Source organism: Aedes albopictus, chromosome 2 (genome assembly GCF_035046485.1).
Source record: "Aedes albopictus strain Foshan chromosome 2, AalbF5, whole genome shotgun sequence".
Taxonomy (NCBI): Eukaryota; Metazoa; Arthropoda; class Insecta; order Diptera; family Culicidae; genus Aedes; species Aedes albopictus.
The window spans coordinates 438121552-438148658 of NC_085137.1; the positions used below are offsets into that span (position 1 = coordinate 438121552).

At 42.5% G+C, this 27107-nt stretch overlaps 4 protein-coding genes and 1 long non-coding RNA gene across 8 annotated transcripts in view; 3 read left to right on the forward strand and 2 right to left on the reverse strand.

Moving 5' to 3' along the window:
- Positions 1-27107, reverse strand: part of LOC109416474 (protein FAM133A) — a 560257-nt gene that overhangs the window by 74335 nt on the left and 458815 nt on the right. The gene's annotated exons all lie outside the window — the stretch shown is intronic.
- On the reverse strand, positions 2619-18922 carry LOC109416473 (staphylococcal nuclease domain-containing protein 1). Its single transcript, XM_019690547.3, has 8 exons — positions 18552-18922; positions 7620-7744; positions 6400-7545; positions 5236-6144; positions 5074-5170; positions 4429-4610; positions 4007-4133; positions 2619-3730 (listed from the first exon to the last, which is right to left on the reverse strand). Exons 1-8 carry the CDS (start codon positions 18618-18620, stop codon positions 3620-3622), a joined length of 2766 nt encoding a protein of 921 aa, XP_019546092.2. The 5' UTR covers positions 18621-18922; the 3' UTR covers positions 2619-3619.
- LOC134288542 (uncharacterized) lies at positions 7761-16277 on the forward strand. The gene is made up of 2 exons (XR_009998002.1): positions 7761-14687; positions 14726-16277. It is a non-coding gene; the product is annotated as an uncharacterized LOC134288542 (long non-coding RNA).
- LOC115265129 (uncharacterized) lies at positions 22186-24332 on the forward strand. The gene is made up of 2 exons (XM_029869364.2): positions 22186-22387; positions 22477-24332. Exon 2 carries the CDS (start codon positions 22481-22483, stop codon positions 23630-23632), a length of 1152 nt encoding a protein of 383 aa, XP_029725224.1. The 5' UTR covers positions 22186-22387; positions 22477-22480; the 3' UTR covers positions 23633-24332.
- Positions 23944-27082, forward strand: LOC134288543 (uncharacterized). The gene is made up of 6 exons (XM_062853706.1): positions 23944-24080; positions 24138-24218; positions 24281-24738; positions 24793-25770; positions 26677-26848; positions 26945-27082. The coding sequence occupies exons 1-4, from the start codon at positions 24014-24016 to the stop codon at positions 24979-24981; spliced, it is 795 nt and encodes a 264-aa protein (XP_062709690.1). The 5' UTR covers positions 23944-24013; the 3' UTR covers positions 24982-25770; positions 26677-26848; positions 26945-27082.

A 27107-nucleotide genomic window follows, 5' to 3' on the forward strand; every position in this document is an offset into this window, starting at 1 on the left:
TCCCGAGCATTTCCTGAAAGCATTTTTAGGAACATCCAGATAATTTCCTGAAGAATTCCCGATGAAATGCGAGAAGAATTCTCTAGAAACTCCTGGAGGAAATCCCCAACAACTCCATCAAGAATTCCCGAATAACACCTGGAGGTATACTCGAGAATATCCTGCAGAGATTTTCAAGGAAATCCCGGAAGAGGAGCTCGTGTAGATGATTCTCGAAGAATTCCCGAGGACCTCCTGGAGGAATTCCCGGAGAACTTCAAAAGCAATTTCCGACGAACCCCAGGAGGAATTCCCGAGAATCTCTTAAATCTACTTCCGAGGAAGGATGAAACTTAGAGAAACTCGTGGAAGATTTTCCGACGAACTCTTGGAGAAATTCCCGAGGAACTTCAGGAAGAATTCTTGAGGAATTCCCTAAGAACTTCTGGAAGAATTCCGAGGAATACAAAAATGAATTTCCTAGGAACTCCTGGAGAAATTCCAGAGGATCTCTTTGAGGAATTTCCGAGGAACTTCTGAAGAAATGCTCGGCAATCTTCTGGAGCAATTTTCAGGGAACTACTGAAGGATTTGCAGAAAAACTCCTGAAGAAATTCTTGGCAAACTCTTGGAGGAATTCCCGAGAAACTCATTGAGAAATTTTCGAGGAACTCTTGGAGCATTTCTCGAGGCACTCCAGAAGGAATTATCGAGGAACTTCTGGAGGAATACATGGAGGAATTTCCGAATAACTCATGGAGGAATTCCGAAGTTTGCATGGAGGATTTTTTTTATGAATTCCAGGAGAAATTCGCGAGCAACTCCTGAAGGTATACCAGAAAATCTCTTGAACAGATTTCCGAGGTACTCTTGGAAGAATTTCCGAGGAACTCGTAGAGATATGCCCGAGAAACTCCTGGAGGAATTCCGAGGATTACAAGGAGTAATTTCTTAGGAACTCCTGGACAAATTCCAGAGGATCTATTAGAGGAATTCCTGATGAACTCCTGGAAGAATACTCGGCACACTCCTGGAAGAATTTCCGAGGAACTCCTGAAGGAATTCCCGAGGAACTCCGGGAGGAATCCTCGCGAATTTCCTGGAAGAATTCACGGAGATCTCCTGGAGCAATTTCTGGGGTACTCCAGGAGGAATTCTCGGGAAACTCCAGCAGAAATTATCGGGAAACTTATGGAGGAATTTCCGAGGAACTTCTGGAGGAGTTTCCGAGGAACTTTTTGAGGAATTACTGAAAATTTTGATCTCTCGGAGGAATTTTCGAGGAAATCTTGGAAGAATTTCCGAGGAACTGACATAGAAATTCCCGAGGAACTCCTGGAGGAATTCCAGAAAAACTTCTGGCGGAATTCTGAGGACTACATTGGGAAATTTCCTAGAACCTCCTGGAGAAATTCCAGAGCAAATCCTGGAGGAATTCCCGAGGAACCCTTTGAAGAATTCCCGAGGAATTTAAAGAGGAATTCCCGCGAATCTTCTGGAAGAATTCCCTAGGAACTCCTGGAAGAATTCCCGGAGATCTCCTGGAGGAATTTTTGGGGGACTCCTGGAGCGATTCTCAGGAAACTCCAGAAGAAAATATCGGGAAACTTATGGAGGAATTCCCGAGGAACTCCTGGAGAAGTTTCCGAGGAACTTTCGGAGGAATTACTGAAAATCTTCTGGAGGAATACCCGTGATCTCCTGGAGGAATGTTCGAGAAACTCTCTGAAGGATTTCCGAGGAACTTGCATAGAAATTCCCGAGGAATTTCTGTAGAACTTCTGGCGTTTTACATGAAGAAATTTCCTAGGAACTCCTGGAGAAATTCCAGAGGATCTCTTAGAGGAATTCCTGAGTAATTCTCGTCAAACTCCTGGAAGAATTTCCGAGGAACTCCTGGAGGAAATCCCGAGGAACTCCAGGAAGAATTCCCGTGAAAGTTCTATAGGAATTCTCGAAGAACTCCTGGAGGAATTCCTGAGCAACTACTGGAAGGATTCACGAGGATGTCCAGAAGAAATTCCCAAGGAAGTTCTAAAGGAATTCCCGAGAAACACCAGGAGGAATTCCCGAGGAACTCCAGGAAAAATTTCCGTGTTCTATAGGAATTCCCGAGCAACTACTGGTAGAATTTGCGAGAAGCTCCAGGATAAATTCCCAAGGTACTCCTGAAGGAATTTTCGAGGACCTCTTGAACATTCTCAGTGAATTCCTGGAGAAATTTCCGAGGAACACCTTGTCACAAATCTACGGGAAATTCTGGATGAAGCTCTATTTGAAATCGAATGTTTTTTGAGATTTTTGTGTTTGAGCACTTCCACAGTTATTAATTGAAGGGCATTTTTTGCCTGCCATCGCATGAATTTGTATATTTTGAGGCAAGCACAATGATACACTATGCCCGGGAAGTCGAGAAAATTTTCTCGACCGGAACGGGAATCAAACCCGCCGTCTCCCGATTGGACTTGAATATCTGTTCTCTGTGGTAACCACCCACAATCAAATGGACTAGCTGACAAAGGAGTTTCCAGCTTGGTGATCGTTTATAGTTTTATTTATCTTGTGTTGTTCTTATGCTTGAAGCACTTAGCTGTAAAAAAATGTTTAAGACGGTTAAAACAGAAATAAAAACACCAAAGTTCGACAAAAAAAGTTTCACAAAATTTATTTCCACCATTATAACATTAAGAAGCCTTAATAATTTTCTTAAAGGAAGCAAAAATGCAGAAAATAAAAAAAAATAAAGACAATAATTTGTTAACAAGCTCCACTTCTGTTCCACTTTCCGGTCCGATCTCTACATACGTATGGTGTGTGATTTTACAATAATTAAACGTGCGTTAATTAGTGTGTTCTGCTGGGGGGGCATTTCGTTATCCGCTTTCAACTAGGTAATGAGTAAAACAGTCTTTCGCCTGTTATGGTACTAGTACGGGCGCTTCTTTCAAGCTAGATATCGGGGTCGTCCGTCGCGGTAGAAGATGGGAACTCTAGGGGCTAGACAAAAGAGCTGAGACCTACTTGGATGTAAACTGTCCGTCCTAAAATGCATGCCACCGCCACCGCGCAGCGGAAGCAGCCTGCCTGCTTCGTTATACATCGTGTCGTGTTTGTTTGTCTACTACGTGTGTGTTCTGCGTCTTCTAAAACTGTTGCGCTACCGGTTTTGGGTGAAAAACCATGGTTGATTGTTTCGGTTTTCTGTGTTGTTGCACTATTGGTTTTCCCTGAAATCATCGCCGCCTGCTACGGTTGGTGACGAGAGGTGACTCTTGTGTTTCCGATATTCGTGGACCTATCTGGACAACTTGGATTATGTACTACACTATGGGGAGCTGCTGTCGGATCTTTATTTCTATCTCTCTCTCTATCTGTTCTTGTTCTCCGGCTAACTAGTGGATGTTTGGAAGTTTTGTGTGGTTCTATCGATCCGGGAGAAAAAATAATAATATATAAACTGGAATAATATCTTAATTAGATTGATTTTGTCTGCTTCTCTGTGTGTGTGTTCTTTCCTCGCAATTATATAGTGGGATTTTCTGTTTTCTCGATAATAATTGTAATAATATATGTTATATATTTTTTTTCTTGAAGGGCAGGTGTGATCATCGATTAGTTGGGCGCAGGGCCGCAGAGCCGATTAACGGCTGAGGCCGAATTCGCCGGCCTGGTCTTCGGTGCTGTCACCGTACTGCCAGATGCCGTTGCGGTTCTTGCGCGCAGACTGCTCGGCTTCTTTGTAGTCGTTGATCTGTTAATTTAGGAAGAATGGGAAAATGAATGAGTAAGGCGTGGTACATAACTGCGAATGAACTCAGTTGAGAGATTTAACGATGGTGTATCTAAGCCCTGGTAAGACAATCGCTGAGGGTTACTGAACCGATTGCCTTAGAGTCTCGCTAGATTTGAGGTTTGCTATACCATCAATCAATCATACGGTTTCATACTGAATTTTTGGGGAAACCATATAACCTATACATGATGGGGTATGTATTTATAGGTTTTCATCCTTATGAGAGAAACTTACCAGCTTTTGCAGTCTGCGATCCTTCTTGTTCTTTTCGGCGATCAGGAAACCGTCGTTGATGAGCTCCTTGCCGAGATCGGCCTTGGTGGCAGGGTCAACGAGAGTCACATGCTCAGCACCGCTGACACTGTTGTCCGAGGGAGAAACAATAAAAGAATAGATAATTATTTCACTGATTTTTAAGGATGGATGAAATATTTTTCAAAACTCGAAGTAGAGGTGTTGAACCTATTTAAGGCGGTGACTGCCGGGGCGATGAAGCTTGGCGCAGACACGCTTCGGAAGGTCGGTCCGGTGAAACCGCAAGCGGTAACAACCTGGTTTTGCTGTAGGCAATAATCTAGAAGAACGTGGCTTGGGATTCGCCAGTCCTTTGGCATTATTGCCGATTGTATCGGTGGGTTTGAACAAAAGACACTCACCGGTACTCGACGTTCATCTGCAGGGTCTTGTTGAGCGCATCCTGGGCGAACGCCTTGAGGGCATCGGCCTTGTCTTCCTCGTCGGTTGGCAGGACCACCAGCGCCAGCGAGTACTCGTGCGCGTACGGTTTGTCCGAAACGAAGGCAGGCGGCAGCATTGCTAGGCGGGTCGTCGGAACAGTCTGTGTTTGATGAGGACAATTCGAAAATTAATAGTTGAACTCGTGTGGAAGTGATTGAGTGAAGGATGAGAGAGAGGAACTGTTTGAAATCCATCAGCTACAACCGCACATGGCTCACCGTGGCACACCCACTGCCTAAAGTCTCCCCCTTCGTCAACCTCGGCGAAGCTTCCCTGCACACACAAACACACCGAGGGACGCACCGGACACAAAACGTGCCGGGCTGGTGGCGTGTGAGGTGGCTGGGAACTTGCCTCGGCTGTTGAGACAGAGGAGAGACGGCCTTAGGCAACGTGGTTTGGAGTGCGTGCGGAGCTGACAGGACGGCTTAGGGGCTGATCATGATCTTCTTCGGTTTACTCTGGCAAGCATATGACTCAAGCATTTCTTTTGGTGGTACAGAAATGGATCTAAGGTACTTGCGGATAAAATGGCGGAAACAAAGAGTGGACAAACATCTTACCTCGCGGTTGCCATAGTCGACGTACAGGATGGACGCGTTGCCACCCTTTTCGATTTTCTCGACCTTGGCACGGTACCATTCGTTGTCTTCCGAGAATCTGTTGGAAAGAGAAGATTTATGTTGAAGTTCCGATCTACTTTCTGAGCAAGAATCTGTACTCACTTAGCCGCGCACATATCGCCTCGTCGAGGGTTGTACGCACCGGTAACCGGAGGCATTGCACGGAATTCCTGGCGCAGCTTGGTCATCAGCTCTTCCAGCTTGGCACCCTGGTCGGCATGCTGGGCGTAGAAGTGCAGTTCCGGCGTCACTTCCGTGACCACCACATTCTCGTACTTGACCTTGCGATCGGCCGGGGCAGCAGGATCATCCTTTTCGTCTTCGTTCTCCTTGTTGTCCTCTTCGACCTTTTCCACGTAGTCCTTCCAGATGTTCTTCCGCTTGGCCTTGGCACGGGCTTCGGCTTCGCTGAGTGCGCGGTAGTGTTCCGTCTTCTCGGCGGTAAAGTGCACCGACGCCAGACCTTCCTCGACGAGGGCCACCGACAGATTGACGTTGTTTTCAGTCCACAGCCATCCGATCACACTGGTGGCCGCCTTGTCGGTTGTTTCGATCTTGACGCTAACGTCCCGCTGAAGGATTCGTTCCTTGCTGAACTGGAGGGCGTCGTCACCGAAGGGTTCTCCCTCCTGGGCCGGAACTCCGCTCAGGGCAGGTCGGGATGATCGGGGGCAGGAGATACCGGCCAGCAGGAATGTCACCAGGCAGCTATCCTTGGGACAGTAGATTCGGAAGCGGGAGCCACTGGCAACGAATTCGACGATGGCTTCGGTGCGCAGGGCACGTTGCCACGAGGGTAGGTATTGGTGCTTGATGCGGGAATGGTCCACCGTCAGGTCGTTGATGCGGTGCGAGGGAATGTCATCCTTGGCGTGCACGCCCTTCAACTGCTTCATGGCTTGCGTTTCGGCGGAACGCAGTTCATCGTAGTGCACCGAGCGTTGGTCATCGTCCTGGCGGTACTTGATCACGGTGGCCAATCCCTTGGCTACCAGGGCTTCCGCTACGTTGCTGTTGGAAGAAAATGTCGATTAGTATCGGAAATGAAAATTCAGTTCAAATACGAAGAATCGTTGGATGTTAGTTTTGTATCGGATCATTGGTAAGAGCGAGCAATGGCATGAACCTGCCTCGCCCTTAGAGTCTCGAGCGACTGTTTCGTTTGCTATACCACCACTTAATCATAAGACTTCCCATCAAAGGAAGAAGCCTATAACCTATGTGATGGATTTTCATTTACTCATAGATCAAAAAGGTAATACTCACGCTCCGGACAGCGTCACGGTGTAGCAGCACTTCTCGGGGAAGTTGTCCCGGGCCGGTGTCACGTAGTCCAGCGAGCAGTGCACCTTCTTGCCGATCAGCTTCTTGCGCAGGAACTCACGGGCCTCGAACATCCACGGAACATCATACAGAGGACGGGATCCCTTCGGGCGTGGTGGAAGATTTCCCTCCTCATCGGCAGTACGGGCGGCTTCACGTGGAGGCTTGATGCTGGACAGGAATACCTTCTTGGACACGGTGTTGCTAATCTTGACCATGATGGCATCGCCGTTGAACACCTCGACCACGTTTCCGGTGAAGTCCTTGTCTTTGCTGTTGTACGCAGCGGTGGGAGCCTGGTAGTCCTTCCACAGTCGGAGGCGATTGGCCTTGGCGTGCTTTTCGGCGGCACGAAGACGATCAACGCCTTCCTTAACGTAGGGCATGCTCCACTCGACACACTTGGCGAAACCTTCCTTGAGCAGGGCCTCGGCGATGTTGCCCTTGGGGAAGATGATTGTTCCGACAAAGTTGGAATTGTTCACCGATTCCAACCGGATTTCAACTTCCCGTTGGAGCAGTCGCGATTCCACAAAGTACCGAGCTTCCTCGGCAAATGGCACTTCGGCCGTGGCGTCCGGTTTTCCGTCGAGATCCAACTTGAATCCGGGGCACCGGATGCCGGACATCATCAGCGTGACATGCTGGAATTCAGGCAGGAGGAAAGCACGCACCGTTGATCCATCCCGAACATGCTCGATGATGGCCTTGATTGGCTTACCATCGTGATGATCGAAGAAGGCCTTGGGGTTCTCAATGTTCCAGGTGATGTTCCGCACGTGGTCGGACGAGGGTGAATCGCTCCATTTTCCCTTGCGGGCGGCCTTGGCGGCGTCTTCCAGCTCACAGAGGCGGGTTAGCTCGGGCGTTTGGCGGACACCTTCTCGGCGCACACTGACCAGACCCTCGGACACGATCGATTCGACGATGTTCTCCGAGGTGGCCGGGTCCTTTCCGAGGCACACGTAACCATAGTCGCGGGTGGCATTCGGCGGGCGTTCGGCGTAGAAGTAAACTTCCTGGCCAATCAGTCGCTGACGCAGGTACTCGCGGGCTTCCCAGGCGTACGGTTCGTCCTTGGTAATCTCCCTGTAAAAAATCCGAAAAAGGGGGAAAGTGAGGTTAGGTCCTCTATCACACCAACTCCCTTCGAGGAAACTCACGTGGAATTGTTAGTTGGTCGGCGGGCGAGCTTCGGGGCAATCACTCCGGAAAAGTTGATCTGCTTCTCCGGTGGGGGTCCTCCTTTCGGTTGGCCACGGATGATAACCGAATCTCCGGACAGAACCTGACGGTGTCAAGAGGCAAAAAGTCCAAAATCAGAACTTGTCTTAGGCGCACTAAACGAAGCGATGTTCGCTGATCGAGGGTAGAAATAGAAATGGAACGGCTCAAGAGTCGAGAAGTATAGAATAGGTATCACCCGAACAGTCGCACACACATGCGAGCTTCCGCCTTAAACGGTCATTCCATGTCAATTCGGAAAAGTACAAAAATTATTCTTCCGACTGCACTGTTGAAAGTACTATTCGAATAATCATACAATTTGGTGATTATAACAGATACATACAGGCTTTATTCATAACGTGTGCCAATTGTTTTACCAATTGGCCGTGGAATGACCCAAGTGCGAGCATGGTTCAAAAGTGTATGGCTGGTCGCGTTGGGAAATAAGTGTCCATACCATCGCACAATGTGTCTTAACCGACACCGACGACGAATGGTAGAACCAACACACGGCATGATAGGTAGATCCCCATCCAGCAGCACTGGCCGGTCGGTCAGGGTTACTCCGTGTGTGTCGTGTTGTGGTGAATCTTCTTGCGCGTGTATACCTTTTTCTATGCGGGATTAGGTAATAAAAATTCGGCCAAAAGAACGATGAAGAAAGAGGGCCCCGAAAATAAAAACAAAAAAAAAACGATAGAAAGAAGGAGCGGCATGTTTTGCCGGTTTGATGATTGTTGATGATGGGATAATAATGACTGATGTTACGGGGTTAGCGCGGTGATGACGTTTCAATTTGATCGTACTGGTTAAAAATTAACGGCTTAAACGTTTACCATTAGCGAGATTGTGCTGTAAGCGTTTGGATCAATGTTTGTTCAGTTCAAAAGCTATTCAATATTCTTATACAACTATTCAATTGCTTAACATTTGTTATTATCATTGAAGAAGATTACATTTAGTAGGTATTTATAACGTCTCTTTCTTGGAATAACGTTCCAATTGACACAAATCATGTTTTTCAGTTAAAGAAACGATCAATCGATCAACGATCAAATCTGACTATACATGTCAATAGTTGCTCCTCCGTGATTGATTTGAGCTGGTAACAATTGCACTGAGATCCAAATGAATAAGGGCTGGGGCACTCCAATTATTCTCAAAGTGCAATTTTAGCAGCTCATGCATTTTGGATCAATAACGGCGCCGGCCACGTCCTAATAGTCAGTTGGGAAGGGAAAGGAATGTTAGAGTGTGCTGGTTGTTGCTACTAAAGACCGAGAGCACCTCTGCATCCCCACAACCAGCACGGACTGGGGTATTTGTTAGACGGAAAGGATGGGAGATCTGGGAGTCACCGTTGGGTCGGTGATGCGATCCATGGATAGGGGTTATTTATAGTGTTCGTAAGGTGATAGATTGTGTGGTGAATAAGGTGAATAAGGTCAAGCGGCACAGCACGCTTTGGTTGCATAACTTGTAGGCGTTATATACACTGTGCTGTGAGTGGAAGTTGGAAGGGAGGAAAACGACTTTTTTCAATTCGTTTCTGGTTCTAGCGATTAGACGTGTGCGCCGAATATTCGGCGTGAACTCGGCGTGCATCGGCGTGGGGCTTCTCAAACAATTATTAACAAAGTTAACTACTTTCTAATGATTGTATTACAACAAGTGGACATCTAGCTATGTGCTGCTGCAGAAATTTTCTGGTTTTGGTGATGGTACCCCTTCTTAGAAGGGATACGCCGATCGGCGTGCGGTTTTCACGATGGCTATGAACATATGAATAAACATGAGTTGTATATGTAGAGAAGAGAGAAAGTGGATAGAAAGATTCAAAGTAGGATGAAAGGGACGGGCCAGGGATTGAACCCATGACCTTCTGCATACGAATCAGAAGCGGTAGCCACTAGACCACCAAGCCCGTCATTACAAATCATGTTTTTCAGTTAAGTGTATTAACTACAGTAGACGTTCGATAACTGCAACATATTTACATTTCACTTAGCGAATGAAATTCGATAACTGCAACGACTGACAGATTTCAACAAGTTGTCAATCGACATAAAATAATCGTGAACGTGATCCAACTGTTCATTTGGGCTAACATGGCACATTATTTTGACGTTTGACGGTGCGATAACTGCAAATTTGTTGCACTTACCGGACCTGCAGTTAAAAAGCATTGCAGTTAAACCGTTTGCACCGACCGAACGTCTACTGTATAAGCTTCTCTACAGTTATTATTACTGAGAGCTTTCTCTGTCAATGACCATTTTTCATTTGTATATCATGTGACAGGTACGTGTAACATCTCCCGAATTATGGGAGATCAAAAGTTTAAAAATCATCGCGGAGGGCCTGGGCGATAACAGAACACATCTGGTTAGCCCCGATTAGAGACGGGCAATCAGATCCGGTCCGGACCCGTTCAAAAGATTCGTATCAGTAAACTGAGTGAGTGAACCGTGGATCTTTTACAGAGAGAGCCGGATCACTACACCCTAAAACGAAAGTACACAGCGAATGAGTAACTTGCGAAAAGACAAAGGATTTTTCACACTATTTGCGTACGACTGGATCAGCACAAAAAATGTGCTGATTCGGTGTTACACAGGCAGCCGCAAACAACGCACACGATCTCTCGCTCTCAGCTCAAGCGGGAGAGCAGTACCGACAGTCTGGAGTCCGGACAGATCTTATCCGAACAACTCGAACTCGAACACGAACTCACACAGTATCACTTCTTTCGTTCGGCTCTTCAGCAGTATCCAGTATAGGTTGTTATGGTGCTGACGCTGGGAGAGAGATAATGCGGGTCGGGTATGTTAAAGCAGATTAAGTAGAGGTTCCATTTCCCGACCATTTTGGTTGTCCCGGGATTCGGGATAAAATTTGTTTCTTGTCCCGGGAAATCCCGGGATCCCGGGAAATTTTTCAATCTGCTTAAAAACACATTTTTTGCGATCAGAAATATGTTATATGTATTCATCATAAGTATCAAATAAATAAATGGTTCACATCAAGTAACTGGTCTTATCAATTTGAATTCGTTCTCTGAAAATACGACTTCAAGAAGCAAATGTTTTTGATGATTTCATCGAACAGTGAGGGTCGCTTTTTAGAACGGATATATCCGGAGTTCGATTTTAAGATTCGAGGTCAACTTACCATATAGCTCAAAAAGTGACAACTCTTTCGCAATTACTTTCGAAAATTCAATCATTACCGAATCAGTCTAAAACGGGTTGCCATATTACTTTATAGCCGATTCCAGTTCTTCGCGCATGCTCGATGGTGTTATGCATACAAGACAATCCAGCATTCAACTCGGCAGCATCATTATCGGTCTGTCTTTGGCAGTCTCGCAACAATCGAACTCCCAGTTTCTTGATGAACTTAATCATTTGCGTTTTCGATGAGCTTTCCAGTTCTGCTGGCACTTGCGTTGACGACGGAAGACCTTAAAGGAACTTTAGCGCTGTTATTATTTCCTTTTGGCGCCGATTGTTGATTCTTTTCATGATTGCATGGAAGAGGTCGTTTCCAACATTGGAGTTACTTTTTGTAAGCTTCGAATACAAGAAACTCAAGCTGCCTTCCGTAAACAATAATATAGCATCTCGTCTTCCCTATGCTTCCGAAGCAAGTCTGATTGGCTGAAGAGCTTCCTGATGATTTTTTGTAGCTTCAAAATCATTGTCCATATCCAACATAAGTCTAGAAAGGCCTATTTCGAAAAATTTCTCTTTGATGCTATCAAAACCGTAAATGAAGTGCTCCAGCATTGTTTCAGTCGAGTTTCAACGAGTTTTGATGTCCACACACAGTTGAAATGGTTTATGTAACATTTTCGTGATTTTTTGTTGAGGGCGATTTTTGAAAAAAAAAAAATCACGACTCTTCGAATACGTTTCAGAGATTCTACAAATTCAAATCAAAGCAAAAAATATGTGTAGGAAATGTGCGTCCCGGGAATCCCGGGATTTTCGGGACGGTGAAAAATGTTATCCCGGGATTCGGGAAATCCCGAATTTTTTAAGATCCCGGGATTTTTTGTCCCGGGATATCCCGGGTTGGAACCTCTAAGATTAAGAGAATGAGTGTCGCTTGCTGTGTGTGAAGTGGGCCCCACACGAGCATCAATACTTCATCAATATCGATACTTTTTGTTGGAATTTCCGTCAAACTCGTAGTTTTCCCAATGCATTTTGAAAAACCTTTGGATTAAGCCCAAATTGATGGAATGTTCGTCAAAAAGTAGCGATATTGATGAAGTATTGATGCACGTGTGGGATCCCTTGAGAGAATAAACTGGATGCAAGCAATCCCATTTGGTTCGGTGAAGCTTGGTCATTCATTCCATAACTGAGCCGCTGATCTGCTCAAAAGATCCGGTTCACTAATGTGATGGATCCGGTTCGCCTTCCGTTTTGCCCACCTCTAGCCCCGATATTCCCAAACTTTTTTTCTATCATGGTGCCTTTTCAACTCTTAAAAACTTTTTTTCTATCATGGTGCCTTTTCAACTCTTATTCTCGTTCAAGTCTCAATTCAAAAATATTGAAATGATACCGTGACAAACATCTAGTGCCATATTTTCTAAGAATCCATGAACCTTTATAATATACCTATCAATAGTTATATTTAGGAGATTCTGCGTAAGCCATGATTTTCTGCTTATTGAGATCGCGACGTTTAATCAGGATAATAATAATTAATCAGCGGTTTACGCTGTTAAGTGAATCCCCCTATTGATTTTACCAAACAACCATAAATTGGTCATACAGTGAATGATATAGTTAAATCTTGTTTATAGCTACACTCTAAAGAATTTTCACGTCTGATTTACGTGACATATTACGTAGCTCATCATTATGTATTCTCAAAACCTCAAAAGTTACATGATGTCAGTAACTGTCACTCGAAAACCATGTCGTGTGCATCGCCCTGTTTGGTTAAACCCACCTTATTTTCAAAAATCGTTTCAATGCGTTGTCCAGCTACCTGACATTCCAGCGAAGGTTACGAGAAAAATATGGTGGACGAAAACTACCTATCTTTTCACGTAGATCGGACGTGAAAACTTTTCAGAGCGTATGGTATCACGTTCTAAAATTTTCTGTTTTTTTTTTCGATTATTAAAAAAAATGGCGGTTTAATAATATTTTGTACAAAATTACCCGAAAAACAATGAACGATTATCCAGTGGCTTATTTTCAGAAGTTAACGCAACCAAATAGTTGCAGATAGTACGTAAACCTATGTTCGGCATTATAGAGCGGATTACAATAATATCGAAACTTTTTCTATTATCCCATCAGGGGTGCTCATCTTGCCCCACTATAGGGAAATAACTAAAATTGAATAAATTTCAATGTTTGTTTCAAGAAGACATTTTGTAATTCAAGTTAAAATGCTTTGCAGTAAGCTAGTAATGTTGGCTGATAACCAGAATTATGGAAACAATTTGATGCTGACATAAAAACCTTATTTTATTCTGATGATTTCTTATAAGAAAATGCAAAAAATCCATGCTATTGACTAATTTGACGATATTTTTTAATTTCTTCCTTATGAGGTACCTTTTACCAGGTTTACAAACAGGATGAACTTTATTCTAACGGATCTTGAAGTTGTTTGGACAAAATTTATCATAAAAGTAGTAAAATAGAGGGTTGCCCATCTTGCCCCGTCCTACCCTAACATTTGTTTCTAAAGATCTATGACTGTGAAGGAAAATTTGCCTTTTGTCTACTTTACATTATTGAAAAACAGGCACATTAAACTGGAATGGACTAGTTGAGGGCTGGGTGAAAAATAAACTATTCATAATCGCAGTTCAACTTGATTATTGTAGGCTTTCTGCAAGCGAGTTGCCTCCAGTCTATACAGTATCTAAATTATGTTTATTGAAAGATTGTACACTTTATCATTTCGATTAATTTTGACCTACCAAGGGTCTGTCCACAAACTACGTAGACTCTGAGGGGAACGGGAGGTCTGGCCGATTGTCTCCTCACATTGAACGATGGTCAAAACAATCGTCTTTTGATTTGTACTGCAAAAATAGTTGAAAAGTGTACCATTACATTGCAATAATTGAAAGAGAAAGTGAACAAAGAGAGCCTCTCTAATGCAGATAGGACCTATTGAAATGTTTGGCCCGATATAGCATATTAATAAATATCTCAGCCGTCTGTCAACCGATTTTGGTTCTCTTAGCACCAAATGAAAGCTACAACATCCTAGTAAAATGCTCTGAAATTTTATTTCGATTGGACATTTGGTTATTGAGATACCTTTCGAAGAGTACTTAGGAGTTATACAACTATCCCTTTCGTGACGGAGCTCAAAAAAGTGAAATTTCCATACAAATTGCTCAAATTTGGCTCTCCAGAACTCTCAGACTTTTTAACATATCAACATTTTTTCTTTGGCATTCGCTAGAACGTTCTACTACTCCTTGTCTTTCCGTAGTGTACTTGTAGTGGTCAATTTCACACACAACATAAACAAAAGTTTATTTGCACACATGCAAGCACAAGTAATGGCTCAATTATCAAAACAATTTACATCAGGTAAACCAAATAAACAGTTGAAAAAAATACACAAAACTGTTATTGCTCAACAGCACAATTGTGCTGGTTCGTCACGAAAGGGATATTAAATATCTCAGCCGCCTGTTAACCGATTTTGGTTCTCTTGGCACCAAATGAAAGCTACAACATCCTAGTAAATCACCCTGAAATTTTATTTCGATTGGACATTTGGTTACAGAGATATAGTTTATTACAAATAAACAGGAATTCTATGAAAACTAACAATACGTTAAATAAAAGCTTTGAATTTATATATTGAGCATGAGCATGAGCATGGATGACCGCACAATTCGGAGTTGCTACACCGTGATTGACCAGAGCAATCGAAATTGCACAAGGAACCAATGAATAGGGCTTGGGATTAGCTTACTATTCTCAATGTACACAGTTCGAGAGCTCTATGTTCAATGTACACATGTTACACAGTTCGAGAGCTCTAGACTTTAGTAAGGTCAATAACGGCGCCGGCCACGTCCTTACGGTCATCGAGGAAGGGAGGGAATGTTAGTAAGACAAACGTTGTTAAAAAGACCGAGAATCGCTGCATCTCCACGTTTGTCTCAAGAAGGATTTTTTTGTTAGTAGGGTAAGGTACATTGTCAGTCTGGGAGTCACCTATGGTTGGTGATATGATTTGACAATGGATCAATAAACACTAACTTTCGCGCACAATTGACCACTTTTCTTTAAGAAACATATCTAATAAAAGAAATCCTGTCGCGCGTCTCCACCCCATCAGGGAGCAGAAACTTTAAGCCCATTCCACACAGGAATAAACTGAACGCAACGGAGGACATCAATAAACCAAACCATATGCATAAACAACATGGAACAACCAATACTAAACACCCGCACATCTATTGTTTTCGTTTTCGCACTAGACAATTACGAACGCGAACGATTATGCTACGATATCACCCCATACAGGAGCGATGCATGCACAGCAAAGAACAACGCGATACTCTCGACCATTTTTCCTCACTTAAACAATCCAAAAAGAAAATCTTAACGCGCTATTGTTCGCTTTACGCGGAAAGCAAATAATGTATCGTCCATGTCAGATGACTGGTCAATGTTTCTTCTCAAAACGTAATCTAAACTGCAAAAAAAGTCAGCGCCGTTACTTGAAATGACGGACTATACAAAATGTGCTTTAGAGAACTATCATACTCATGTTATTTTACAACGAACATTCACTTTGAATTTATATATGGTATGTGGGGGCAAGATGGGTCAGTACCGTTTTCAATCGCACAATATATGTTTTGAATCTTTCAATAATTTTCCCAGATGAACGACGGGGATACACAAAAAAGTGGTATATTGTTTTGAAAATTCTATACGTTCCTCGCACAGAAAAAAAACAAAATATTTTTTCGTTATACTCCTTATGCTATACATTCCATAGAACTACGTGTATTGTGTAGACGGGGCAAGATGGGTCACCCTTATTTTTCGGTATGTTTGCATAGTTTTTGAAAATGTTATATTTTTCATGGAAAGGCTATTCTGTGACCTACATTATCGAAGCGATGAGAGCACTGAAAATTTGAGAACATATTTTTTTAAATTTTCCTTCAAAAAATATAGGTTTTCAAAGTCCGTTTATAGCTACCCGAACAAAAATCTTCTAGTTCTGAGAATAATCTACCGATATGTTTCAACACTTTCTTCATGTAATCTGTACGTCTATAAAGCTTAGATGTATAAAGAAAAACTAGAAGATATAGTATTTTTTGTTGGAGGAAAATCGAGTTTTCTTATAGCTGACCCATCTTGCCCCCGTTAAAATGAGGTGGGGCAAGATGGGGCATGTTTTGAAAATTGTTGGTCAAGAAGCAGGTTTCAAACTTTATTACCTTTTTATACTCTTATATCATAGCTGACTAGTGTATCTGAGAGTCGTGGTAGAATACAGAGAAATGCGATTTATATTCAGAAAATTATAGGGATCCATTTCTTAGGTGACCCATCCTGCCCCCACTTACCATATTGTGGAAAAAATGCAAGAACCGGACAGCCAAAATAACTAGCTAATGCCAAAACTATTTTACATAGTAAAATATCATGTTTATCCTTTTTAAACCATAACCATGAATACCAAGTACTTCGGAGCTAATCTATTCGACTGACTAAGAGATATTAGACAAAGTGTATCTCGTTGATTTTCTTATCCATTTGTTAATCGATTCAAGATCTTTTGGCAGTTAACAAAAGATACAATATTCCAGAATATGTAAGCTATTTTTTATAAATTTCCATACAAGATTCTCGGAGGTGTCTGGCATTTCTGGTAGATTAGTCCATAGTCTGATGCTATTGCGCATTTCCCACCCCACTGGACCCCTTTTGCAGTTAGTATAAGTGCGGGATCGTGAATAAAACTGCGATTTTGCATCGAATCGTGTCGGTGTCTTCTGCGCACTTATGCATTGCAAAGTGCTGAATAAGTACGCAGAAGACACCGAAACGATTCGATGCAAAATCGCAGTTTTATTCACGATCCCGCACTTATACTAACTGCAAAAGGGGTCCAGTGGGGTGGAAACTGCGCAATATTTTGGAAACCAATCCACTAGATGCCAAATCCACAAAATTTTTTTTAGAACTTTTGGTCAATCACACAAAATAAATTTGTTAAATACGAATAATACAACAACATTTTTAATACGTGTAAATATATCCGTCTCTTAAATAAAATAGCAGAAAGATGTGGCCTTTATATGTAGAATGATAAAAAATGAGCTAATAACAATTATAAATATAAAATATGTATAAATAGATATTAAGCACGAATTGTATTGAAATTGGTCTACTATTAATTAATGATATTAATGATTATATTGGCCAATCTGCTTAAATTTGAGAAAAATTTCCAAGAAATAATGCAGATTTGAATTTTTATCAATAAGAAAAAATCAATAGTAAAATTCTTTTTCGACGTACATTTGAAATATTAGATGTTAGTCAGTTACAGTAAAAATTTCTGCTCATTCTGAGCTTTGGTTATGGAAAAAATGTATGAAGGGTGCAACTTTGTTAAAAATTAGAACAAAAACTGATTTCAAATCGACAACCGTGGAAAGTCGAAACAAATTCCGCTATACTTCCGACACTGTATGTATGTATTGCATGAATTGTTCATCTTGCCCAGCACTTTTTTCTCAGCGCAAAATCGGTCACTTTTCAAAACTGCTTGTTCAAAAGCATGTTTTGCATTTTATAAACTTTGTATCAACTTTTAGCATAGCTAACTAATGTATTGAAAAGTAGAGAACAAATACAAAGCAATACTGTTTGAATTTACAAAGTTATGATGATCTATCCTTAGGCGACCCATCCTGGAACCATCCGGCCCGCCCCACCCTATCCGTACGATGTTTTGCATTGAAAGTCAACTTAATGAAAACAGCTGTTCAAAATCCAAATTAAATTGAATAAAGTAATGATTTTAGAGTGCAGCAAAAGACAAGGCATTAAAATGTGAAAAACGTTCGACATTTTCCAACAAAAACGACGGGGTGACGGGGTCAATGGACACAAACAAAGAAGCTTTGCCTAAAATATGTTTATGCAAGAAACTGAATGAAATAATAAACACCATGAAACAACATTGTTCAGCCACTATTTTAAAGGATATTGTTATTGGCATATTGCCTTGATAACTTCAATGTCATTCTCTGAGTAACCCACTTTTTGGATCTGGCGAGGACAACAGTGTCTGCTGACGTGCTGCAAAAACAGTAAGCAAAATCTGGTACAACTACTTGCTTCAGTGGCCAACACAAACTTTCACCACCCAACAATAAGGGAATTCCTTTCACCAAAAGTTGCCTCTTCCGAGGGGTGTTATGCAATTGATTAAAGTCCTCAGTTATTGAGATCCAGAAATTTTGTTTGGAAAGAATCGAATAATTCCAATAGTTTTAAACTCCCAAAGGTTGCTCCCTGTCGAGAGGTCACAGCTTGCGCTCCTCCTAAGAGACAGAAAAAGTCGTTCACGTCGTAACGTCAAGATAGGCTACAAGACACACAATAATGCCAAGTTGGCACCAACACCGCAGAGCATAGAGCAAAGCAATCTGGTTAGCTGGCAGTAGCCGAGAAGAAGAGAGCCACGAACGATAACGAAGAAGACCGAATGAGACGAATCATGGCAGGGCGAGGAAAAGAAAAACCCTGCACCGATTTCGGACGGAATATCCGAACCTGCGGTCCGTTTCATCACTTAACATACGGTCGACTGTCCCCACCGGAAACACTTACCTGCTTGACGATTCCTCTCTTGAGGACCGGCGCTGGGGCCGGGGCGGCAGCGGCTGGTGCAGCACTCATTTCTTTTCTCGAGGGGGCAAAATCTCCTAGTTTCGGGGTTCACACACGCACTTCACTCTTGGTCTTCCAGCAGGGCGGCACTCTCCGGACACTGTTCTTGCACAGATTCCCGTTATGACACACACTCAACACTCCTTATTCCCAGATATCCGACAAAGCGTATACTAATTTCTGTGATGGTCGGTTGATCCCGTAGGGAAAGAAAATTAACGAGACACACGTACGCAGTCTTCTCTCACCACGGTTGTTGCATTTGCACGGCACGAGATTGCTTCGAGAAGTGACTGGTGTGATGAAAAGCCGCAGATCGCCGAGTTGGCTGACAGTTTCACCAGCTGTCAAATGCCGGTTCGCAATGCTTTTTGAGCGCTGTCAAAAGTGACATTAGCCGGTAAGTCAACTGTGGCGCTTCCGGATTGGTGCCGAACAACTGTGGGGAATAGGGTTGGTTTATGTTTCGCTTGAGGATTCCAGGCGACACATCCAAAACAAATCAGCCATCACAAAACAAAACTAGCTCGACCGCTCGACGATTAGAATAACTAGCCACAGAAGTCCAATGTCGCGACTGTTCGTGTGACTAACATCTAGTTTGCCGCGCCCTTACAGCGTCAGTAGCGGTACTAGAAGTGTCAAATCAATTTTGTTTACTAAAACAAAAGATCCTCTACAAGCTTAATACTTTAAAACAATCAATTGTTACAATAAAAGTTATTGAATAAAATAAATAGGAAAAGTGACTACAGCGCCATTGGAGTTCTAGCGTATTTCTATTGCTCGACGCGACCGCAGTTGTCATTTGACGGACGATGACCTCACTAAAGCCTTCAGTACACGCTTTGCCAAGAAGTGTGCAAATTTTTCCGCACGCATAACCCAGCAGGCCAACAGCGATCGCAACATTGGCAAAACATCGGAAATGTCAAGCGTTTGCTTTTATATGTTGGTTGATTCTTGCGGAAAATTAGTTTTCACATTTGGCAAAGCGTGTACTGAAGCAAAGAATAAAAATAGAAAGAATGCCCTGTCTTGCCTTTTTCTATGTAAACGTCAAGCGACAAGACAAAGTGGCGCTCTCTAAGCATATCAAGGTGGAAGCTCTCCCCGAATAAAACGGTATCATACGATTCTGATACAGTTTATCGTTTTCTAATTATTGGTGGTATCATTATTTGGATGATAAATCAATGATACCGTGAATCATATTGGTGATAGCGTGTATCATATTTGGGGTTTCAACGATAGACCGAATGGGTTGGTTAAGTATCGTTACCATTCAAAAATGGCCTTTTCCACGAACAAAAAATCTTGTCAAATCATTCACATTATAATCACTTTATCATTAACTTTATGATACACTGAATAATATAAACAAGCTTGAAATATTTCGTCATTCTGCATTACCGATTATAAAAAAAAGCACACCCCTGCGGAATCATTCTGTTTTACCAACTGTCATAGTTCGTGACGTAATCCGTTCTGTTTATTTTGGTGCTTAAGTTTTTTTTCACACCGTAGAGAATTGAACTGCAGTTGTGTGGTGATCGGTATTCGGCTGGTTTCCTGAATCCTCGCGCAGTGCTTGCCCGTGAGACCACATCGACGTAGTGCTCGCGGTCGGCAAGAAATCGATTTTGTCAAATGGTTCTTCTGAGTGTAGGCAAATGCATATCGGCAGCTTACACGGAAATGTGGCCCTAGGGGCAAGACACTGTGCAAACGAGAGCAACTCTGAGAATTTCTGAGTAACTCTTTCTGTCGATGATCGACGAAACTTGTTGAAAGACATCCCTAGAACGGCAATTTTCATTCAGCACACGCAACACTTTGCAGTTTGACATTGGTGCCAGATCACACTTTGGCATAAATGGGAGAAATTCTGAGGAACTGTGAGGAATTCTGAGCAACACCTTGGACACAGATTTGCTCTCGTTAGATCTGTCCTGCCCCTAGATGTGGCCATCAAAATAGTTGCTGCGTTTGTAATTTGATCACCCACGCACACGGGCAGTAGAAAGAGCGGTACACTCAGAAGAAAAAACATATTAAATTTAAAAGTTCTGCACTAAGATTGTGACCAGTTGCTTTTACACTTGGAAAATAAGTGCAGCGCTATCAAATCTTTGTCGATTCAATCATGATATAATTTATGTGCGTCGCTATTGATTTTCAATCGTTCAGTGTATAGTTTTTATTATGGCGAATAATAACACGATTTACACGTGGAATTAGCTTCAAAATGTAAATAAATCCAAATTTCGCATAGTCTACGCGATAAAGCAGATTTTATTGATCTTAATCTCGATTTTAACACTTGACTTTAGATAACTTTAGCTGTCCATATAGCACGTCGTCACTGGGCTCTGAAAACTTCCCGTCGCAGCTGCATCCGGCAGCTCCCAAAACATTCACGAGCTCGTCCTTGGTGACGGTGGAGAAGTGGTCGATAAAATGCGATTCTATAGAAAATACAAAAGGGATGCATGAAGTTTGAGAAAGTTTGTAAAGTCTGAATAATAAGCTGACTTACCTTCGAAAGCAGCAGCGAATCGATCCACGGAGCACCGGAAAAATAAATTTTCAACGACGAAATGTATGCCTTCTGCACGCGCCATGTTCGTTTCATGTTTGTTATGCTTGTGCTTGGTTTTTATGTTGAAACGGTTGCTTTTTATGTTGCTATACTTCACATATATTACAGGATGAATGAAATATAATTGTGTAACTTTTTATTTTCATTAGTTGCACATAAAATGATTTTTTTTCTCTCTCGTTCGTGATATATGTGCTTTCTGCACTTAGATTCTATCAGTAAACTAGCTGTCCCGGCAAACTTTGTCTTGCCAGATGTGGTGGTTTGACAGCTGTTGAGGTTATATCAGCATAGCACTCTAGATTGATTTTATTGCGGTCATGTTGACTTTGTACCCAGTTCGCACAAATCTCAGTATTTTGTTAATATTTCTACTTTCTCAGTTCATTTTTGTAACTTTTTGTACATATAAACACAGCCACCAAGAATACGAACCGAACCGTGCAAGAGTCATGCTGATCGGTTCAGCCGTTCATGAGTTTTGTTGCCTCAAAGGAACTTCAAACTCATTTTTATATATATAGATTAATTTGAGTGTAGTTTACGCTGCATCACCACCGCTGTACAGTGTTCTTAACATTTTATTAGAATTACCTGCATTGACGCCCGTGTTCCGGATCTGCGAGTATAGGTGTGGAATCATCTCCCCTCAGGTTCACACGATTTTCCCGGCCTGATTTACGACCGTAAGGGTCAAAATGATGGGGTTTCTATATCTAGGAAGCTGACAAAATGATTTCTCGTCCAATGACTCTTCAATCTTCACATAAATCAAATCAAGGACGCGAAAACGTACGATTCAAAACTATATACGTATCATTCAATGAATCATAATTTTAAGTGTGATGATCCCTGAAAAGTATTGAATAGTTTATTTCTCTCTTACTCAACCATCCAATTATAAAATAATTATAAGATGAATGGTTATTATTCCACGAAAAAACTTCCTATGATATGAACGATACCATGTGTTATATCGAATAGTAACTGTATCACAATGACAGGTGGGGTTGCTCTAAATGGAGTTAGTGAAATAAAGAACATGGAAGAGTAAACACGCGTCTTTCGTAATTCCATTACATTTGTCGACGAGTTTGGAATTTTTCGCGAAGAACCCACGATTTAAGGGAAAGTACCGTTGTCGCGATAATCCGTGCGAATGGTAGTACCATCGGTAAGCGAGTGACGGGAAAATAAAGGCCCCAGCAAAGCTGGGAATCGGAACATTCATTGGAATTAATCGGACGGTGTATCCTAACCTAGGAAAATGAGCAACAACAACATTGCCCCCTTCGTCATTGGAGACTCTTCGTCGGTGGGGCGGCGGTGGACTGCTTGGAAGCGGTCTTTTGAGTTGTTTCTGCTGTGTAATCCGACAAATGACGCTGGGAAAAAGAAAGCCTTGCTCTTGCACAATGCAGGTCTCGAAGTGCAAGAAGTTTATTTTGACGACCCGGATCGGAATGCAGCAGTGCCCGCGACGTCGGACGTCTACGAAGAGACGATAAAGCTACTCGATAAACACTTCAAACCGATTGTGTCTATTCCCCACGAACGAGCCTTGTTCAGGAAAATGACGCAAAGGGAAGGAGAAAGTATCGTAAAATTTTGCAGACGACTTCGAAATCATGCAGGGCTGTGTGATTATGGCGACGCTCTGGATCTAAGGATCACTGAACAGATCTACGATGGAACCTCTTCCAACGCGTTGCGGGAGGCGATCCTTAAGAAGAGATTGGTGGTGCTGAACGAGATTTTGGAGGAGGGCCGAGTTCTTGAAACCATCGATCAAAGTCATCCAGAATTGATTTCATCGGATCAAGCAAGCGTAAACAAAATCAAAAGTGGACAAAACCAGTGTTTCCGATGCGGCTCGTTTGGACATTACGCCAACGACAAAAAGTGTCCGGCTCGGAAGAAAACATGTGACAAGTGCGGTATCATTGGACACTTCAAAAAGTGTTGCAAATCAAAAAGTGTTTCCGACAAGAAGAAGAAAAAAGTGCGACAGGTTGAGGATACGGATGACAGTGACGACGATCCCGAGCGGGAAGTGGAAAGTGATGACAGTTGTGAGAGCGATATTCACCACATCTTTTCCGCCAAACTGGTGGACGATCGAGTATCCCGCACTCGATCCCGCAGCTGCGAACAGCTGTTGTCGGTCGAGGACAAGTACAATACGAAAATATCGTGCATAGTTGGCGGAGTGCGGATGCAATGGGTTATTGACTCCGGCGCATCTGTCAATGTAATCGACGAAAACACCTGGAAGATGCTTAAGAAGCAGCACTGCAAGATCAGCTACGAAAGTGACGAACCACGGAAAAAACTTGTTGCATACGGAAACCACAAGCTACACGTTAAGGGAGTGTTCAAAGCCGACATCAACCATGGATCGTCTACACTGAAAAAATAAATATAGTACTGTGAACCGCGGCAGCGTTCTTGATTTTACCATGCCAAAATATCGTAAACCTTACCAAACATTTATTTACACTTACCATGAATCAATAAAAATTACCATGTGTCAAACATTTTGTAGCATGGTGAGCATCACTATATATATATTCAGCACAACTATTCAATTTTTACTCTGCGCCGAACAAACATGGTAATGTCAACTCTAATTATGTTTACCCAAAATATAAACAGTTTCAAGCTCAAAACGCTCGATAGTTATTGTAAATATTTAGATTGTATTGAGCTTTTTCAGTTCTCCGTGTAGCATCTGCGCGACCGTTCGCCATTTTGACGTACTTCCTTTCGGAAAACGTTTACCGAAATACTTGTCGAAATAATGGCAGAATCAAAAATTGAAGAAGTTCTAATTGAAGAGCTTGTTGCCGATTCCGACGCCATTGAAGGTAAATAGAATAAAAATTGCGAATTGCTGTTAATAATCTGGAAACATGTTTTTTCAGAAGCCGACGAGCAGCCGGACCTAAGAAACGTCATATTGGAGGAGTGGGAACTTGGATCCTCGGTGTATGCCATCTTGATAAGTAAGTAGTAGCAAAACTGTCTAGCAGAATAACCTGGTTATTAAGAAACTATTATTCCCAAGGTCACGGTGTCACACTTGAATATTTAAAAATCCTGGACGAAAAAGCGTTAAGCGACATATTTTCTGTTGTCAAATGGACGGGACATAAACATGCCTTGCGCTCCAAATTGGAACAGTGGCAAGAGAGTGCATTGTACCGTCCGTTGCCTTCCAACAGCAGCAATCCGGTAAGCGGAACGTCTTCATTTCATCATGTCGAGCCGGGACCATCTCATGTGACCAGATTACTACAAACAACCGTCACAAACAATGTGTTGCTTGGAATACTCGAAAGAAACGAAAAAGGCAAAATCGTTTGCCAATATTACCAAGCACACCAAAGGCTGGATGTGGAGCACAGACGATCATTGGCACACACCATAGTCGACTATTATATTGCCAACAACACATACTTCACACTGGCGGATATGGAACGTTTCGCAGACCTGATTGCAGCTCGATTTCCTCCGGAAATACGTGTAACTTACTCGATTATATGATTTAAAAACCCATTTAAAACACTTTTTTTACAGGCAACCTACTACAATCCCCGTGATTCAGCGTCTGGCAAGAAGTATCCCTCTGGTCTATTGTATGACCGGTTTCATAACCGGAAGAAAACCGGTTCATCTAGGCGACAGATAGGCGAGTGCAACCCGTGGACACGTTCCAAGGCGGATGCATCCAAACTTACAACTGATGGTAAGATTCATGCCGGTTAATCAAAGTTTGACAATGTTTGGCTATTGTTGTGGGCTTCGTGGCCGAGCGGTTAGCGGCGTCAGTCGTTAAGGTGTCTCGTAAGCCTCGGAGTGTGGGTTAGATTCCCGCTCCAGTCGGGGAAAACTTTTCGTCAAACGGAAAGGTCTCCACTGGGCCTCTGGGTGTTATATGTGTTGTCCGTTGTCAAATGTTTGTAATGTTCAGTCTGTAGAGGCCGCAAGGTCGAAGACGGTGTAATTGTCTTTGTCTTTAATTCAATCTGGAATTTTAACCATGCCGACAAGGCTGAATATGTCTATTATGGGCGCTTTAAGCGCTTACGTGAGAAAATGTTTAAAACCTGTTTTACCCTATTTTACCTACGCATGAGCTGACCGCCTCTAGGCATCACACACATGGAAATCAATTTGTCAGCTTGAACTAGGAACTAGCATACCTGCTAAACCGCTTATTATAAAAATAAACTGCACAAAAGAATAATACTTGTTCAAATTTAAAATTCAAATTAAAAAAAATGATGCCAGTTTGGAATACTTTCATACGACCCATTCAAAACTTGCACTAGAAAATAAACAAAAAACAACTTCCATCCATCCACAGAAACAAACCGCTTGACATCGATTAAAAACTGGCTACGAAACAACCTGGAACCATTCGATGAAATTTTGCACCGTTGGAACGACTCTTGGCTGCTGCGAGTAACAAGCATCATCAAAGAAGCTGAGGTCAATAAATCCAACATCCTTCAGGAGTGGCCACGTCTTGCAGATCGGAACGGATATTTACTGGTAAGTATTATCATATTATTTGTCGCACAAATCCCGCATGATTATTGATAATGGTGTACTGCTATGGATTACCAAATTTGTAGGTCGTCCTTTCTAATCACAACCTATAGCAGTTCATACCTAACCATGTAACCACACTGTTCAAGTGTTCAACCCGTAATGCATGCATAAATACGACGCAAATAAAGCGAGCAATGTGCAATGTGAAGTTGAATCAAAGTGGGATAGGGCCCCAATATAGTGGCATTATAGCCCATATAGCCGAGGCGGTAAACGCACGGGTATTCAGCATGACCATGCTGAGGGTGACGGGTTCGATTCCCGGTCGGTCAAGGGGAGCGACACTAGTTTTGCCAACCCAAAAAACCTCAACGAAAGCTGAAAAAAGCCCAAAAAAGTCGCTAAAACCCGCAAAAGTTTTGCGGGTTTTACCGGGTTTTTTCGACTTTTTTCGCCTTTTTTTGGGGTTTTTCGGCTTGGCGAAACTAGTGTCGCTCCCCCCGCGGTCGGTCCAGGATCTTTTCGTAAAGGAAATTTCCTTGACTTCCTTGGGCATAGAGTATCTTCGTGCCTGCCACACGATATACGCATGCAAAATGGTCATTGGCAGAGGAAGCTCTCAGTTAATAACTGTGGAAGTGCTCATAGAACACTAAGCTGAGAAGCAGGCTTTGTCCCAATGAGGACGTTCCGCCAAGAAGAGAGAGAGAGATAGTGGCATTGTAGCTAACTTAAATTTGGCTTTAATGATCAAGTCAACTTTAATTGTGAAAACAGAGTAATGCTTGCTCTATTTGCACTGTATTTATACATGCATTACTGTTTGAGAAGCGTGGTTACTTGGGTATACCTACATAAAACAAAAACGTGAAACATTTACCACGACTGTTTTATTTTAATTTTCAGATTGATGCTGACTACGGCTCTATATATGAAAGCACAAGGAACGCGACAACGCTGTACGACAACTGGGACACATTCCTGGTAAGGTTTCGGGAGTACATAAGCAGGTGCAACATCAAGGATCATCGGTCGCTTCAGCTGCTAGAATACTTGGAGGAAGGTACTCTGGCTGATGGTATGTGAACACTTTTGAATTATTATTATTATTATTTATTTTTTTTAGTTCAACACTTTTAAATTATTCACTCTTTTCATTTTCATTCCTTTATAGATACCAAGAATTTAATTTATTGTTCGGTATTCCATGCTGTGGTAAAGCCTTCCCGAACATCGTCTAGAAGATTGCCCACCATCTTGCAAGCTCAGGAAGAAAATTGTCGCGTTTGTGATACGGAGGAAGATTACCGATCGGAAAGAGATACGTTGCGAGAAGA